This window comes from Primulina tabacum, chromosome 11, assembly GCF_025594145.1.
Source record: "Primulina tabacum isolate GXHZ01 chromosome 11, ASM2559414v2, whole genome shotgun sequence".
Taxonomy (NCBI): Eukaryota; Viridiplantae; Streptophyta; class Magnoliopsida; order Lamiales; family Gesneriaceae; genus Primulina; species Primulina tabacum.
Genome location: NC_134560.1, coordinates 30,052,855 through 30,068,498, shown reverse-complemented (window position 1 = coordinate 30,068,498; position 15,644 = coordinate 30,052,855). Strand labels below are relative to the sequence as shown.

Genomic DNA, 15,644 nt, shown 5'->3' with positions numbered 1-15,644 from the left:
CGCTGCTGCACCGAATCTGAATTTCTTAAATTCGGGTGTCCTAGTCTCAACACACGAATTGTTTGTGATTTTTAGTGCAATCCAAACAAGGAACACTGTTGGAACATTTCATATTCGCAATCTTGATTTTGATGTTAACAAAACTTGCTATTTTGTTTCTAAATTTACTGTAGTGCGCAAAAAGCTAAAACTAATCAGGCTTCGAACTGATCAGTTAAACGAGCCAAAACTAAAGCTATCAAGACGTAAACTGAAAACACCAACTGATCGACCAAACTGAATCAGCTCAACTGACATATCAAAGAACAGTTCAACTGATTGTCCAGCTGATAGGTTGTTCAGCAGAAGATTTTCAGAAGCCCGGTCAGCTGATGAAGATGTAAAGGCCCGTATTTCGTATTCATATTTTAGCGGAATTATTAAAAAAAAATTTCTAAATAAATAATTATCTTGCTTCATTTAAAAAAATAAACATGTAAATAATTTTAACTTAAAAATAACAGTGGAAGTCAACATTGTGTTTCCAACAACAACTTAAAATAATCCAACAGAATAAAATTTAGTTTGAACGATAAAAGTGCATAAACTAAAACATGAGGTCTTCGGGTTTACTACTGCTGCCCCAAGATAACTCACTGGTCTCCGCCCTCCGTCTCGACCTCATCAGTACCTACAACAATCAAGTCTAGTGAGTCTAAAGACTCAACATGTATATATCGTGAATAACAAGTAAATATATATCATAAAATCGCATGCAACGTAAAAATATGGTATCGTAAAGCGTACAGTGAAAATCGTATCATGATTAATTATAACTACGTGCATATATGAAAATCATACGTAAAATCTTTGCTCAATAGAGCTCTGTCATATCATATCATAATTTTCTGGTAGAGATAATGTTTCTAAGCAAGTGGCCCATAACATAACGTGAGCGCCTGATCAGACTAAACCACAGTATACTGGGCGGTAGAGATCACCACAGCCCTTGGACTAGATATCCGTACCCATACATAATCGTAAACCGGTCGTAAGTCACCGGGTGGAGAGGTCCTCGGTTGCGCCTACTGACTTCCAAACTCATAAACGTAAGGTGGCCACAAGACATATCGCATATATCTCAAAAATAAACATTTTATAATTTTATGCACGTAATATAATTATAACCTTATTTTTACCGGATGAGTTGGATCGCTCCCAGGCTTGCTGCAACCTAATTCTATTATGTGACACATGCAAATATTCTTATCTTGACCAAAACTTAACAATAGAACAAAAAACGAGATGATTAGAACCAATTACTTGATTTTTAATCATGGCTCCGTACCAAACCGAACCAACATTAAACCGACATTTAACCATGATTAAAATACCCCTAACATACTGAAAAATAACCATGAGGATAGCTGTACACGAAAATTGGTGAATGGAATCCAAAAACATAAAACACTCTTTCGAGAGTCATTTTGGCACATTGCACCGTAAATTCTCGTACGACCACTAAACTCAACCGAATCACAAACGGCCAAAAACATGACTTTCCTAACTTATAAGGTACTGTCCAATCCAAGGCCATGGGCTAAAAGCCAACCAAGGACTCAAACAAGCACCAAAACCGAAATTGAAAGTTGCTGTCAAAATACAGTAGTAGCAACTTGTATGTTTGTGGTGTAAACTCTGAAATTTAATGACCATTGGCTTGAACCACCGCCCAAAGACTCTTACCAACATCCTAAGGCATGGCTTGGACAATGGCTAAGGGCTAGAAGCCAACCACAACCCAAGCAAACACCTAGGACAATTACAGCATACCATTTTATCGACCATGGCTCAATCTAGACATGATGGAGTGTTGTATGAACCATGTCTATGGGCTAGAAGCCCACCATAATCCGAACAACACCCCAAAACCGAAAGTATACTCACACAGAAATATGTAGGAACCGAATTGCACTTGTTTTGTTTGATGAACTTTTGATGGATCCGCGAACCAAGCCTTGAAAGAATGATTTGGTCACGTCCTAAACATGTTAAGGTAGGGTTCTAACCATGGCTACAGCCCCTAGGGCAGCCAGGATTCGAACACCCACCCTAAACAACCAAATAACACAATTTTGACACAATCTGTAACTTAATGGAGTTGTTGCTGTCAATTCTTTATACTGGGTGTATGGACTTAAACAAATAGACTATCAACACTCTAACACCCTCTGAAGCATGCCTATATGCAGCCTTGAAAGCCTATAACCAAAGCAACCACGTGGATTCAGCCAAAAACAACTCAACCGTAAAGATGAACACAAAGGGGCCGAGAAGACTGTACAGAATTTTTCAGAAACTTGCTGCCAAAATTTCGAGTTTTTGCTTGAATCATGAACATATAATGCTTTAAAATATCTATAGGACTTGATTGAAGAGAAAAGAAACAACATGTACATGCCTGAAATTTTTTTTGGACACAAAAACAAATCAATACGACGAAGACGAGCGGCGGAGTCGGAGTTGGTTTTCTTCTTTCTTGTGTTACTGCTGCCGTGCACGATTACTTTAGCTGCTATTTCTGATATATTTCGAAGGTGGAGAGTGTGGGTTTGCTAGACAATGAAGAGGAGTGCTATAGGAGGTGTTAAATGGGTATTGAAGTGCATTTAGTTGAGAGTTACAAGTGAAGGATTTGAATGGGTTTTGAATTGTTTTCATTCCCTTGCTGCCGTTGGTTTGTTTCTTATTATTCCTACTGCATGTACACGATAATCTGCTAAGGTAATGGTTTGAGAAAGAATTTATGTGAATTATAGTATTTGAATGTACTAATAACTAGTGAATTAAAGATGGGGAATTGTATTTACTTTTAAAGACCAATGAGGTGATTTGAATGAGGTTTACTACACCTTTAAGATGTCTTGACCGAAATTGTTACTCATTTGCATTGTATCTTTTTTTTATTTAAACTTTGCATTTTAATTGTTTAAGATTTTAAACCTCCATTATATATATTTTAATGCATTAACAAATTAATTTAGTTTAGAATCTTGCTTAGCATCTTGCATGGCATGCTTGACCTCAAATTTAAGTATTTAAATGCTATGTTTAATTTTTTGAATATATTATACCTTGATTAATTCATCCACATTTGTTCACATATTTTAATTTAAGCTTTAATTAAATATTGAACCTAAAAGAATTTATTTAACAACTTAGCTCTAATTAATTTAATAAATCCTAGAATATTCTTTTTCTTTAAATTAAATTATTCATTGACTTAATTTAAATTTAGGAATATTTTTCTTATTATTAATCTTATCTTCTAATCTCCAAATCCGGTCCGGCCTTGCGTATTTATCCTGAAAAGACAAAACTAAACATCTATTTTTAAAATAAATAATCATTATTTAAAATTATTAAAAATAACTTAAACACTTCATATATTTAATTAAAAATTCATTTTTAATTTAAATAGTAACAATTATGCATGGCTTATACGTAATCTGATTTTCGGGTTTTACAACTCTACCCCCCTTAAAGGAATTTCGTCCCCGAAATTAAATCTTACCGAATAACTCGGGATATCGACTTCATCTCTGGCTCAGATTCCCACGTAGCTTCCTCCTCCAAATGATTTAGCCACTTGACTTTCACTAGCTTGACTAGTTTGTTCCGAAGCCTTTTCTCTTGTCTGTCTAGGATTTGCACTGGTCTTTTCTCATAAGACAAGTTCGGAGTGAGCTGCAACGGTTCAAAGTTCAAGACATGTGATGGATTCGCCATATACTTCCTCAACATGGAGACGTGAAACACGTTGTGTACTCCGGCCAGATTCGGCGGAAGAGCAACACGATAAACTAATGTCCCAACCCTGTCGAGGAATTTCAAATGGTCCAATGAATCTCGGACTGAGCTTTCCTTTCTTCCCGAACCGCATGACACCTTTCATCGGTGCAATCTTCACGAAAACATGGTCACCAACAGCAAACTCTAAATCTCTCCTCCTCTGATCCGCATAACTCTTCTGTCTACTCTAAGCAGTCCTCATCCTATCACGAATCATGACTACTACATCAGCATCCTGCTGCACAATCTCCGGACCCAATTCTGCTCTCTCCCCTACTTCATCCCAATGAATAGGCGATCTACACTTATGACCGTACAGTGCTTCATATGGAGCCATACCTATAGACGACTGAAAACTGTTGTTATAGGTAAACTCCACCAACGATAGCTTTGATTCCAAACTCCCGGAGAAATCGAGGACACATGCACGGAGAAGATCCTCAAAAATCTGGATAACTCTCTCGGACTGACCATCTGTCTGTGGGTGGAAAGCTGTGCTAAACAACAACTTCGTACCCATAGCTGAATGTAGACTCTTCCAAAATGAGGAAGTGAATCTAGGATCTCAGTCAGACACTATAGAAACGGGAATACCATGAAGTCTGACGATCTCCCGGATATACAACTCTGCATACTGAATCATGGAGAAAATCGTCTTAATAGGCAAGAAATGAGCTGATTTCGTAAGACGATCAACTATCACCCATATAGCATTTGACCCTCTGACTGACTTCGGCAATCCGACAACGAAGTCCATGGTAACATTCTCCCACTTCCACTCGAGAATAGGAAGAGGCTTGAGCATACCTGCTGGTCTCTGATGTTCCGCTTTTACTAGCTGACACGTCAGACACTCGGATACAAAATGTCTGATATCCCTCTTCATTCCTAGCCACCATTATAATAATTGCAGGTCTTTGTGCATCTTCGTACTCCCTGGATGAATAGAGTACGGCGACATATGGGCCTCAACTAAAATATCTGCTCGAATAGAATTGCTGCTAGGAACCCATATTCTATCTCGATATCTCACAATACAGTCTCTAACTGTGTACAAGATATTGCCCTTGGCTTCATCTCTCTGCTTCCACTTAGCCAACTGCTCGTCTGTTAACTGTCCACTGCGAATACGGTCTAGAAGAGAAGACTGAATCGTCAAAGTAGATAGACGAGGAACTCTACCTCGAGGATATGTCTCTAGATCAAACCTCTGCATCTCAAACTGAAGAGGTCTCGAAACCACCAAATGAGCCATCCATGCGACTTTCCTGCTCAACGCATCCGCAACTACATTAGCTTTTCCAGGATGATAGCTAATGTCACAGTCATAGTCCTTCACTAGCTCCAACCAACGCCTCTACCGCATATTCAACTCTTTCTGTGTAAAGAAGTATTTGAGACTTTTGTGGTCGGTAAGGATCTGGCACTTCTCTCCGTACAAATAATGCCTCCAAATCTTCAATGCAAATACTACGGCTGCCAACTCTAGATCATGGGTATGATAATTCTTCTCATGAATCTTCAACTGACGAGAAGCATATGCTATCACCTTCCCATGCTGCATCAATACTGTGCCTAAACCGAGTTTCGAAGCATCGGTATACAGAACAAAATCTCCGGGTCCTGACGGCATGGCCAACACTGGTGCTGAAATAAGAGCTTGCTTCAAAGAATCGAAGCTCTTCTGACACTCCTTGCTCCACACATACTTAGCATTCTTCTTTGTCAACGACGTGAGTGGAACTGCAATGGAGGAGAATCCCTGAATAAACTTCCGATAGTATCCCGCTAGCCCAAGGAAACTACGGATCTCTAATGCATTTCGCGGCACAACCCAATCTCTGACTGCTGCAACTTTCGCCGAGGTCTACCTCAATACCGCTGCAAGAAACGACGTGGCCTAAGAACCCCACCTTCTCTAACCAGAACTCACACTTACTGAACTTCGCGAATAACTTGTGCTTTTACAAGGTCTGCAGTACTGTGGTTAGATATCTGCTGTGATCCTCTTGATTCTTTGAGTAGATGAGAATATCGTCTATGAATACTATCACGAACTGATCAAGATATGGCTGAAATACGCGATTCATGAGATCCATGAAGATCGCTGGCGCATTCGTCAAACCGAACGGCATCACAAGGAACTCGAAGTGTCCATAACGAGTCCTGAAAGTAGTCTTGAGAACATCGGCGTCTTTCACTCTCAGCTGATGATAACCAGAATGCAGATCAATCTTGGAGAATACTGAAGCTCCCTGCAACTGATCAAATAAATCTTCAATCCTCGGGAGTGGGTATTTGTTCTTCACTGTGACTCTGTTCAATTCCCGGTAATCAATGCAGAGCCTCATCGAACCATCCTTTTTCTTCACAAACAAGACCGGTGCGCCCCATGGCGAAAAGCTCGGGTGAATGAACTCCTTGTCAAGAAGTTCCTGAATCTGTTTCTTGAGTTCTGCCATCTCTGTCGGTGCTAATCGGTATGGTGCTTTCGATATCGGTGTGGAACCTGGCATAAGCTCAATAGAAAATTCCACCTCTCGCACAGGTGGTAAACCAGAGACATCATCAGGAAAAACGTCTAGAAAGTCCCGGACAATAGGAACATCGGATGCCGACTATTTGGGTGTCTCGGGAACAGATACAAGAGTAGCTAAAAATGCTCGGCACCCTCGATGCATGAGTTTCCTAGCCTGGACATAAGGTATTATACACGGTAAATTAAAATACATGTCTGGCTCGAATAAGAATTGCTCCATCCCAGGCGGTCGGACTAGAACAGATCTCCGCTGGAAGTCAATCAAACTCGGTTCCTCAATAGCCAGTCCATCCCCAGAATGATATCAAATTCTGGCATCGGCAGAACGATAAGATCCGCATACACAACATTACCATGAAGTTCAAGGTCTATATCTCGGATCACATTAGTAGCTGTCATCTCCTCTCCAGAAGGCAATGCTACTGAATACGCTATGTCTAGCTCAATTGTCTTGATCTTGAGAGAATTTGCAAAGGTTTCTGAAATGAACGAATGAGTAGCCCCTGAATCTATCAAGGCTTTCGTAGCTGAACCGGCTATAAAGATTCTCCCTGAAAGATTGGAATATCATGCTAAACCCAATAGTTTTACAAGAACTATGCTTATAGACATGCAAAGGTCAAAGTTCTTTAAACCTAAATTCCCGTAGCTAACACTGATTAGAACATGCAATCCTATCATAAATTCTAAGTTCAAAATCTTAACCCAAAACATTAAATTTCAAATACAATTTAAAGATTTTAGGATACCTGTCATGAGCATCATCTCCGGGTTAGTCTCCGCAGCATGGAGAGCAAAAACTCTGCCTTGGGTAGGCAGATTCTTCTGAGGGCAATTCTTCAATATGTGGTCAGTACTACCACATTTGTAACACTTTCCCGAACCCTACATACAAGTCCCAGCATGACGACGTGAGCACTTGGCACAGACTGGATACTCCACTGTCCTCGGGACTGCTAGTCCCTGCTGTTGCTGCTGCTGCCCTCTGATCATGGGTGGACCGTGGAAAGGTATCTTATTCTGATGCTGCGGCTGAGGAGGACGGTGTGGTGCCTGAAATGGTCGTTTACCCTGGCAATCGCGCTCAATATCATTCTGGTCTTGCTCTGCCGCTAGAGCTCTAGAAACAGCAACATCATAGGTAGTAGGGCCAGCCACCCTAATATCACGGCGTAAGATCGGCCGCAGACCATTCAGGAAATGCCTCAATTTGGCTCCAGCATCATTAGCAATTAGGGGTACAAAATGACATCCCCTCTCGAACTTACGGATGAACTCCGTAACAGTCAAGTCTCCCTGCCTCAAGGTCATGAACTTCGTGGTCAACCTGGAACGCACCTCTTCAGTAAAATATTTAGAGTAGAATACCTCTGTGAAACGCGTCCAGCTCAAAGTAGCCAAATCCAAAGCTACAGATGCTCCTTCCCACCACAGGCGAGCGTCTCCTCCGAAACAGATAAATCTCACAACGAACCCTATCTCCATCTTCGAGCCCCATGAACTCGAAAATAACCTCAAGGAACTTAATCCAGCCCTCGGCAGCCATAGGATCTGACGTCCCTAAGAACTCCTTCGGTCGCATCTTCATGAACCGCTCATAGATAGCCTCCGGCCCTGTTTGTCTGGCTCCCACTGCATTGTTCCCCGCAAACTGTGCGAAGAACTGAGTCATCCCAGCTAGCATCTGGGCATTCATGTCTGGTGGAGGGGGTGGTGTAAATCTCTCTCCTCGTTCTCATGACGATGCTCATCACCTCCCGTGCGATCAATAATGCGTCTAGGAGGCATGCTGTTCCATAATTATAACCCATACGTAACCAACATGCATAATTCCACTATTTCTTTAAATTTAAATAAATACTGCATAATCGTAATCTTGACATAAAATCTTTCATGCAATCATGATGTAAAAATATTTCAGGCTTTAAACTAAACGCGTAATCGTAAAACTTACAGACCGAAGACGTGACTTCATGAGCTTCTCGAGAGCAGTAGCAGTACAATCCTTTACAAGATGATAGGCTCTGATACCAACTGTAAAGGCCCGTATTTCGTATTCATATTTTAGCGGAATTATTAAATTATTTTTTCTAAATAAATAATTATCTTGCTTCATTTAAAAAAATAAACATGTAAATAATTTTAACTTAAAAATAACAGTGAAGTCAACATTGTGGTTCCAACAACAACTTAAAATAATCCAACAGAATAAAATTTAGTTTGAACGATAAAAGATGCATAAACTAAAACATGAGGTACTCGAGTTTACTACTGCTGCCCCAAGATAACTCACTGGTCTCCGCCCTCCGTCTCGACCTCATCAGTACCTACAACAATCAAGTCTAGTGAGTCTAAAGACTCAACATGTATATATCGTGATTAACAAGTAAATATATATCATAAAATCGCATGCAACGTAAAAATATGGTATCGTAAAGCGTACAGTGAAAATCGTATCATGATTAATTATAACTACGTGCATATATGAAAATCATACGTAAAATCTTTGCTCAATAGAGCTCTGTCATATCATATCATAATTTTCTGGTAGAGATAATGTTTCTAAGCAAGTGGCCCATAACATAACGTGAGCGCCTGATCAGACTGAACCACAGTATACTGGGCGGTAGAGATCACCACAGCCCTTAGGACTGGATATCCGTACCCATACATAATCGTAAACCGGTCGTAAGTCACCGGGTGGTGCACGTAATATAATTATAACCTTATTTTTACCGGATGAGTTGGATAGCTCCCAGGCTTGCTGCAACCTAATTCTATTATGTGACACATGCAAATATTCTTATCTTAACCAAAACTTAACAATAGAACCAAAAACGAGATGATTAGAATCAATAACTTGATTTTTAATCATGGCTCCGTACCAACCCGAACCAACATTAAACCGACATTTAACCATGATTAAAATACCCCTAACATACTGAAAAATAACCATGAGGATAGCTGTACACGGAAATTGGTGAATGGAATCCAAAAACATAAAACACTCTTTCGAGAGTCATTTTGGCGCATTGCACCGTAAATTCTCGTACGACCTCTAAACTCAACCGAATCACAAACGGTCAAAAAAATGACTTTTCTAACTCATTAAGGTACTGTCCAGTCTAAGACCATGGGCTAAAAGCCAACCAAGAACTCAAACAAGCACCAAAACCGAAATTGAAAGTTGCTGTCAAAATACAGTAGTAGCAACTTGTGTGTTTGTGGTGTAAACTCTGAAATTTAATGACCATTGGCTTGAACCACCGCCCAAAGACTCTTACCAACATCCTAAGTCATGGCTTGGACCATGGCTAAGCTAGAAGCCAACCACAACCCAAGCAAACACCTAGGACAATCACAGCATACCAGCCGAGAGCACCACTTGCTGTGTAGTGTGTTGTATTGAACTATTTTACTATCTTGTCTCGTTCCAAGGGCCATTTTATCGACCATGGCTTGATCTAGACATGATGAAGTGTTGTATGAACCATAGATATGGGCTAGAAGACCACCATAATCCGAACAACACCCCAAAACCGAAAGTATACTCACACAGAAATATGTAGGAACTAAATTGCACTTGTTTTGTTTGATGAACTTTTGATGGATCCGTGAACCAAGCCTTGAAAGAATGATTTGGTCACGTCCTAAACATGTTAAGGTAGGGTTCTAACCATGGCTACAGCCCCTAGGGCAGCCAGGATTCGAACACCCACCCTAAACAACCAAATAACACAATTTTGACACAATCTGTAACTTAATGGAATTGTTGCTGTCAATTCTTTATACTGGGTGTATGGACTTAAACAAATGGACTATCAACACTCTAACACCCTCTGAAGCATGCCTATATGCAGCCTTGACAGCCTGTAACCGAAGCAACCACGTGGATTCAGCCAAAAACAACTCAACCGTAAAGATGAACACAAAGGGGCCGAGAAGACTGTACAGAATTTTTCAGAAACTTGCTGCCAAAATTTCGAGTTGTTGCTTGAATCATGAACATATAATGCTTTAAAATATCTATAGGACTTGATTGAAGAGAAAAGAAACAACATGTACATGACTGAAATTTGTTTTGGACACAAAAAAAAAAAAACCAATACGACGAAAACGAGCGGCGGAGTCGGAGTTGGTTTTCTTCTTTCTTGTGTTACTGCTGCCGTGCACGATTACTTTAGCTGCTATTTCTGATATATTTCGAAGTTGGAGAGTGTGGGTTTGCTAGACAATGAAGAGGAGTGCTATAAGAGGTGTTAAATGTGTATTGAAGTGCATTTAGTTGAGAGTTACAAGTGAAGGATTTGAATGAGTTTTGAATTGTTTTCATTCCCTTGCTGCCGTTGGTTTGTTTCTTATTATTCCTACTGCTTGTACACGATAATCTGCTAAGGTAATGGTTTGAGGAAGAATTTATGTGAATTATAGTATTTGAATGTACTAATAACTAGTGAATTAAAGATGGGGAATTGTATTTACTTTAAAGACCAATGAGGTGATTTGAATGAGGTTTACTACACCTTTAAGATGTCTTGACCGAAATTGTTACTCATTTGCATGGTATCTTTTTTTTATTTAAACTTTGAATTTTAATTGTTTAAGATTTTAAACCTCCATTATATATATTTTAATGCATTAACAAATTAATTTAGTTTAGAATCTTGCTTAGCATCTTGCATGGCATGCTTGACCTCAAATTTAAGTATTTAAATGATATGTTTAATTTCTTGAATATATTATACCTAGATTAATTCATCCACATTTGTTCACATATTTTAATTTAAGCTTTAATTAAATATTGAACCTAAAAGAATTTATTTAACAACTTAGCTCTAATTAATTTAATAAATCATAGAATATTTTTTTTCTTTAAATTAAATTATTCCTTGACTTAATTTAAATTTAGGAATATTTTTCTTATTATTAATCTTATCTTCTAATCTCCAACTCCGGTCCGACTTCGCGTCTTTATCCTAAAAGACAAAACTAGACATCTATTTTTAGAATAAATAATCATTATTTAAAATTATTAAGCATGTGAGGCCCAGAGCCGAAGAGGGCGGGGGTGATCGTCGGTGCCATGAGGTTGCACGAACAATGAGCGGCTCCTGGCAGGCTTCTAGGTGGAGGGAACATGAATGAACCGATCCCACACCGGAATGAGAGGGATTACGAGACTATTCAATGTAATGGACTGTACAGTTGAAGATGGCTTAAAAGATTTGATTGGTACTACTCATATCACGAAGTTATATCTTCTTTTCGGTAGCTCATCACATAAGAACTCCAAAGTTAAGCGTGCTTGACTTGGGACAATTCTGGGATGGGTGACCTCCTGGGAAGTTTCCTAGGGTGCGTGTGTGAGTGAGGACATAAGCACGCTGGAAAGACTCGTCTTGGTACAATGAGGACAGTTGTCGAATCTGGGGCGTTACAGTTGGTATCAGAGCCGACATCTCTTAGTACGGTGTGGTTCGGGGACGAACCAAGCGGAAGCTGGTGGGCATGTGAGGCCCGGGGCCGAAGAGGGCGGGGGGTGATCGCCGGTGCCATGAGGTTGCACGGACAATGAGCGGCTCTTGGCAGGCTTCTAGGTAGAGGGAAAATGAATGAACCGATCCCACACCGGAATGAGAGGGATTCCGAGACTGTTCAATGTAATTGACTGTACAGTTGAAGATGATTTAGAAGATTTGATTGGTACTACTCATATCACGAAGTTGCATCTTCTTTTCGGTTGCTCATCACATAAGAACTCCAAAGTTAAGCGTGCTTGACTTGGGGCAATTTTGGGATGGGTGACCTCCTGGGAAGTTTCCTAGGGTGCGTGTCAGTGAGGACATAAGCACGCTGGAAAGACTCGTCTTGGTACAGTGAGGACAGTAATCGAATCTGGAGCTTCACAGAAGAGTTCAGCCGACTGAAGAACCTAGCTGACTAGTTCAACCGAAAGAGTGAAATCAATTCAACTGACGAGTCAACTGATTTCACCAACTCAACTGAAGATCAGTTCAGATGACCAGTTAGGAACATCAGTAGGAATCAATCAGTTGCAGATCTAGACAAGCTTATCTAAGTGGATTCTAGCTACGCACAAAGATACAAAGCATCTGTACAATCAAAGGTACAATAATGGACGTTGCAGCCAAGATTAAAGCCGAGAGATTCCTGGAGGCATGTCAGAAAAGTCAAGACACATACCAAGGAACGCATTCAAAGCTGCAACGATTACATGTGATGAGTCTTGAAGTACGGTCTCAATACCTCTATATATACAAGCTCAAGACCATCAGCAAGCAGACGAACATACTAGAATGTGTGAAGATAAAAAGAAAGGGCATACTTATTTACTTATCAGCTTACAAGAAGCAATATGCTTAGATCGAGTTTAGTTTAAAAACCAAGCGAAAAGCAATCTAGCAATATGTCTAGATGGAGTTGTAGTTTGTGAAAGATATACATAGAGCATAGAGTGAGCATATCATAATATCGTCGTTGGATGTTCTCTCATCCATAAACTACAAAACAAGATAAGACGATAAGCCTACGTGGCAAAAATTACACAACCATAACCAATTATTTTCACTCGCTTCGCCAAAAATTATACAAACTCAACAACCCATGGCCTCCCCAACTCTGATTACCCCCGCAGGCGCCGCCTCCACCGCCGCCGCCTCAAGTAAATCCTTTCCACCAGTCAAGTCAAGACTCACCTCAAACCCAACCGCCCCACCCTCCATAGCCTCGCTACACATTCACCGCCGCGACCTCATATCTCTGTCAGCCGGTTTCCTGTTTCTATCACATGTCAAACACGCATTGGCTGTCTCAGGACGATGAATACGCGAAGGAGACGTCGGAGGCGATAAAAAAGGTGAGAACTACCCTGACCCTGGACAAGAATGACCCCAGCATCGCCGCCGCGGTTTCGGAGCTGAGGGAAATCTCCAACGGTTGGGTGGCGAAGTACAGGAAGGAGAAAACCCTGCTGAGTCGGTCGTCGTTCCGCGAGATGTATTCGGCTCTGAACGCTGTTTCGGGCCATTATATTAGCTTCGGCCCGACGGCTCCGATGCCTCCGAAGAGGAAGCAGAGAATCCTGGAGGAGATGGACACTGCGGAGAAGGCGCTATCGAGGGGAAGATAGGAGACTAGACTAGCTAATATCATTACATTTTATTATTTTGGTAATATTTTGTACTTTATTATTTTACGAGTTATTACAATGAAATTTATTTCAACGGATCTATTGTAAAGCCAGTGTCTCATTTTTATTTTATTTTTCCTCAAATTATAATTTAGGTCAAATTCTTGAAAATTGTATGGGAAAAATAATATGTTGTAATATTCATTGTATTGGGTCGTGGGATTTAGGCTTGGTAATTAGTAAATCTGTTATCATCCTTCCTTAAAATCGAACCCTGTTAGAAATTGATAACATGTCGTATCCATAATTTTCTCCCTTCAATTCCGTTACAATCCGAGAATTCGTCGCCCCAAAAATTAATCAACTGTCCTACGAACCATTTAAAGGTAAGGTGGGAGGATTGACAAGTCAAGGGCTTGTAACTGAGTCATGAAGCCACGATAAATGTTGTGCAAAAAGCTACGAGAAGTGTTGAACACAACAAGAGGAAGGATAAAGAAAAAAGGGACACCGACTCATGCATTCGCAAACTCAAGCACACACTTTGCAAATATTCTAGCTTTCAGTTTCAGCATCTTTGTTCATATTTTTTCAAGTTTATTCTAATTTCCAGCAGATGACGTTACAAAAATATGAAAGAAGATGACTTGAACTACGGAAATTTGAAATGAAATTATGAAAATCATCGACTAAAACTATTAGAATTATGCAGGAATTTTGCTATAATTTGTGCGATAGATTGTATGTGTTTTCCCTCTGTCGATACCTTCCTTTTCTTCTCTTTGTTGTACCGTTTTTCTCATTCTCTCCACGACTCACGATCTGTCCATGTTTCTTTCCCATTATCTTCTTCTATCTACACGTCATTTGATCGTTTCAAACCAATTTTGAATTAATGTGCTTTCTTATTCGATTTGCTCCTTCTCACCCTCTTTTCGGCATGATTAAGTTTTGTACCTGTCCAACTTTGGGTCTGAGTAAAATATAACCCCAACAAATGTTCTTGCAAGCATTGGTCATTTGGCCCAAATTGCTTGTATATAAAGTCATAACTTATCTCACCTTACCTATTTGTAAAAATGTGACCCAAATTGCTTTTACTTGGGCCATCTGTTTTTGGACAGGATCCAAAAAGCAAAGCCCACCTTAAGCAATTTCAAATCAAAGAAAATTTCTTCTCCCACTCACCTTTTACTACCCACAAATTTCTTCCTCATGCTTACGTAAAAATCTCCAATCAATTAAAAAATTTGTCATCTAACTTCCAAATTTTGAATCCAATAACCTTATCTACAAATCTTTCATGACACTTTGTTGTGATTCTTTGTGTTATTTCCACTTTTCACTCACAACCAATCTTGCTCTATACTCTCTGCACTATTGTCACCTCTTAACCCATAAATCACTTTAAATCCCTATTGTGCCTTAAAGGTGTTTGTGAACTTGCTTCAATGAAAATCCATAAACATTTGCATGACCAAACTTGCTCCAATCATGAGCCTTCTTATGCTACCAACACAAATCTGTCGTGCTTGTGTTGCTGTTTCTTGCATCTGTGTTATAGTTCTCCCACTCAAGTATCAAACCTAGGTCGCCACTCAAGCTGCAAGCGCGAGTCACCTCTGTCTGCCCCTACTCACGACTCCACCACCAACTGCTGCGAGCTCCTGCATCTCCGACCACCGCTGTTTCTTACCTTTAAATCACAATCTGCCACCTTCTTCATTGGTTATACCAGACTCTATGTGCATTGCACTTCAGTCGGATCTTTTTCCTACATACACGTTTACTTACTGCTTTTGCATGCGGTGACTCCGCTTCATATTTAATGAGTGTTGATTTAACATTGTGTTTGTTGATTGTTGGATGAGGAGTGGAGATGAGTTTGTACGTGATGTTTGATGAGAGTCATTCGGTTGGTTTTCATTTTCTGAGCTAATCTAGCTAACTCTCTTCTTCCGTTTCCTCCATTGATTTCATTAATGAACCAAAATGCATCCAATATGATAAAAGTGTCCTAATGGCCGACATGTGACGTCTACTAATTTTAAATACTGTTAAGGAATCACTATTACCCAAGAGTTTTGGTGATCGACAAAATCAAAACAACACTTCACTGTTTCA

The 15,644-nt window shown here is 40.0% G+C and overlaps 1 protein-coding gene across 1 annotated transcript; it reads left to right on the top strand.

Annotated features, from left to right (window-relative positions):
* Nucleotides 1-12,913: 12,913 nt before the first annotated feature.
* On the top strand, nucleotides 12,914-13,618 carry LOC142518097 (photosystem II repair protein PSB27-H1, chloroplastic). Its single transcript, XM_075620774.1, is given in 2 exon segments — nucleotides 12,914-13,204; nucleotides 13,206-13,618. Coding segments are annotated over 2 exon segments (525 nt in total). The 5' UTR covers nucleotides 12,914-12,994; the 3' UTR covers nucleotides 13,521-13,618.
* The last annotated feature ends 2,026 nt before the right edge of the window (nucleotides 13,619-15,644 follow it).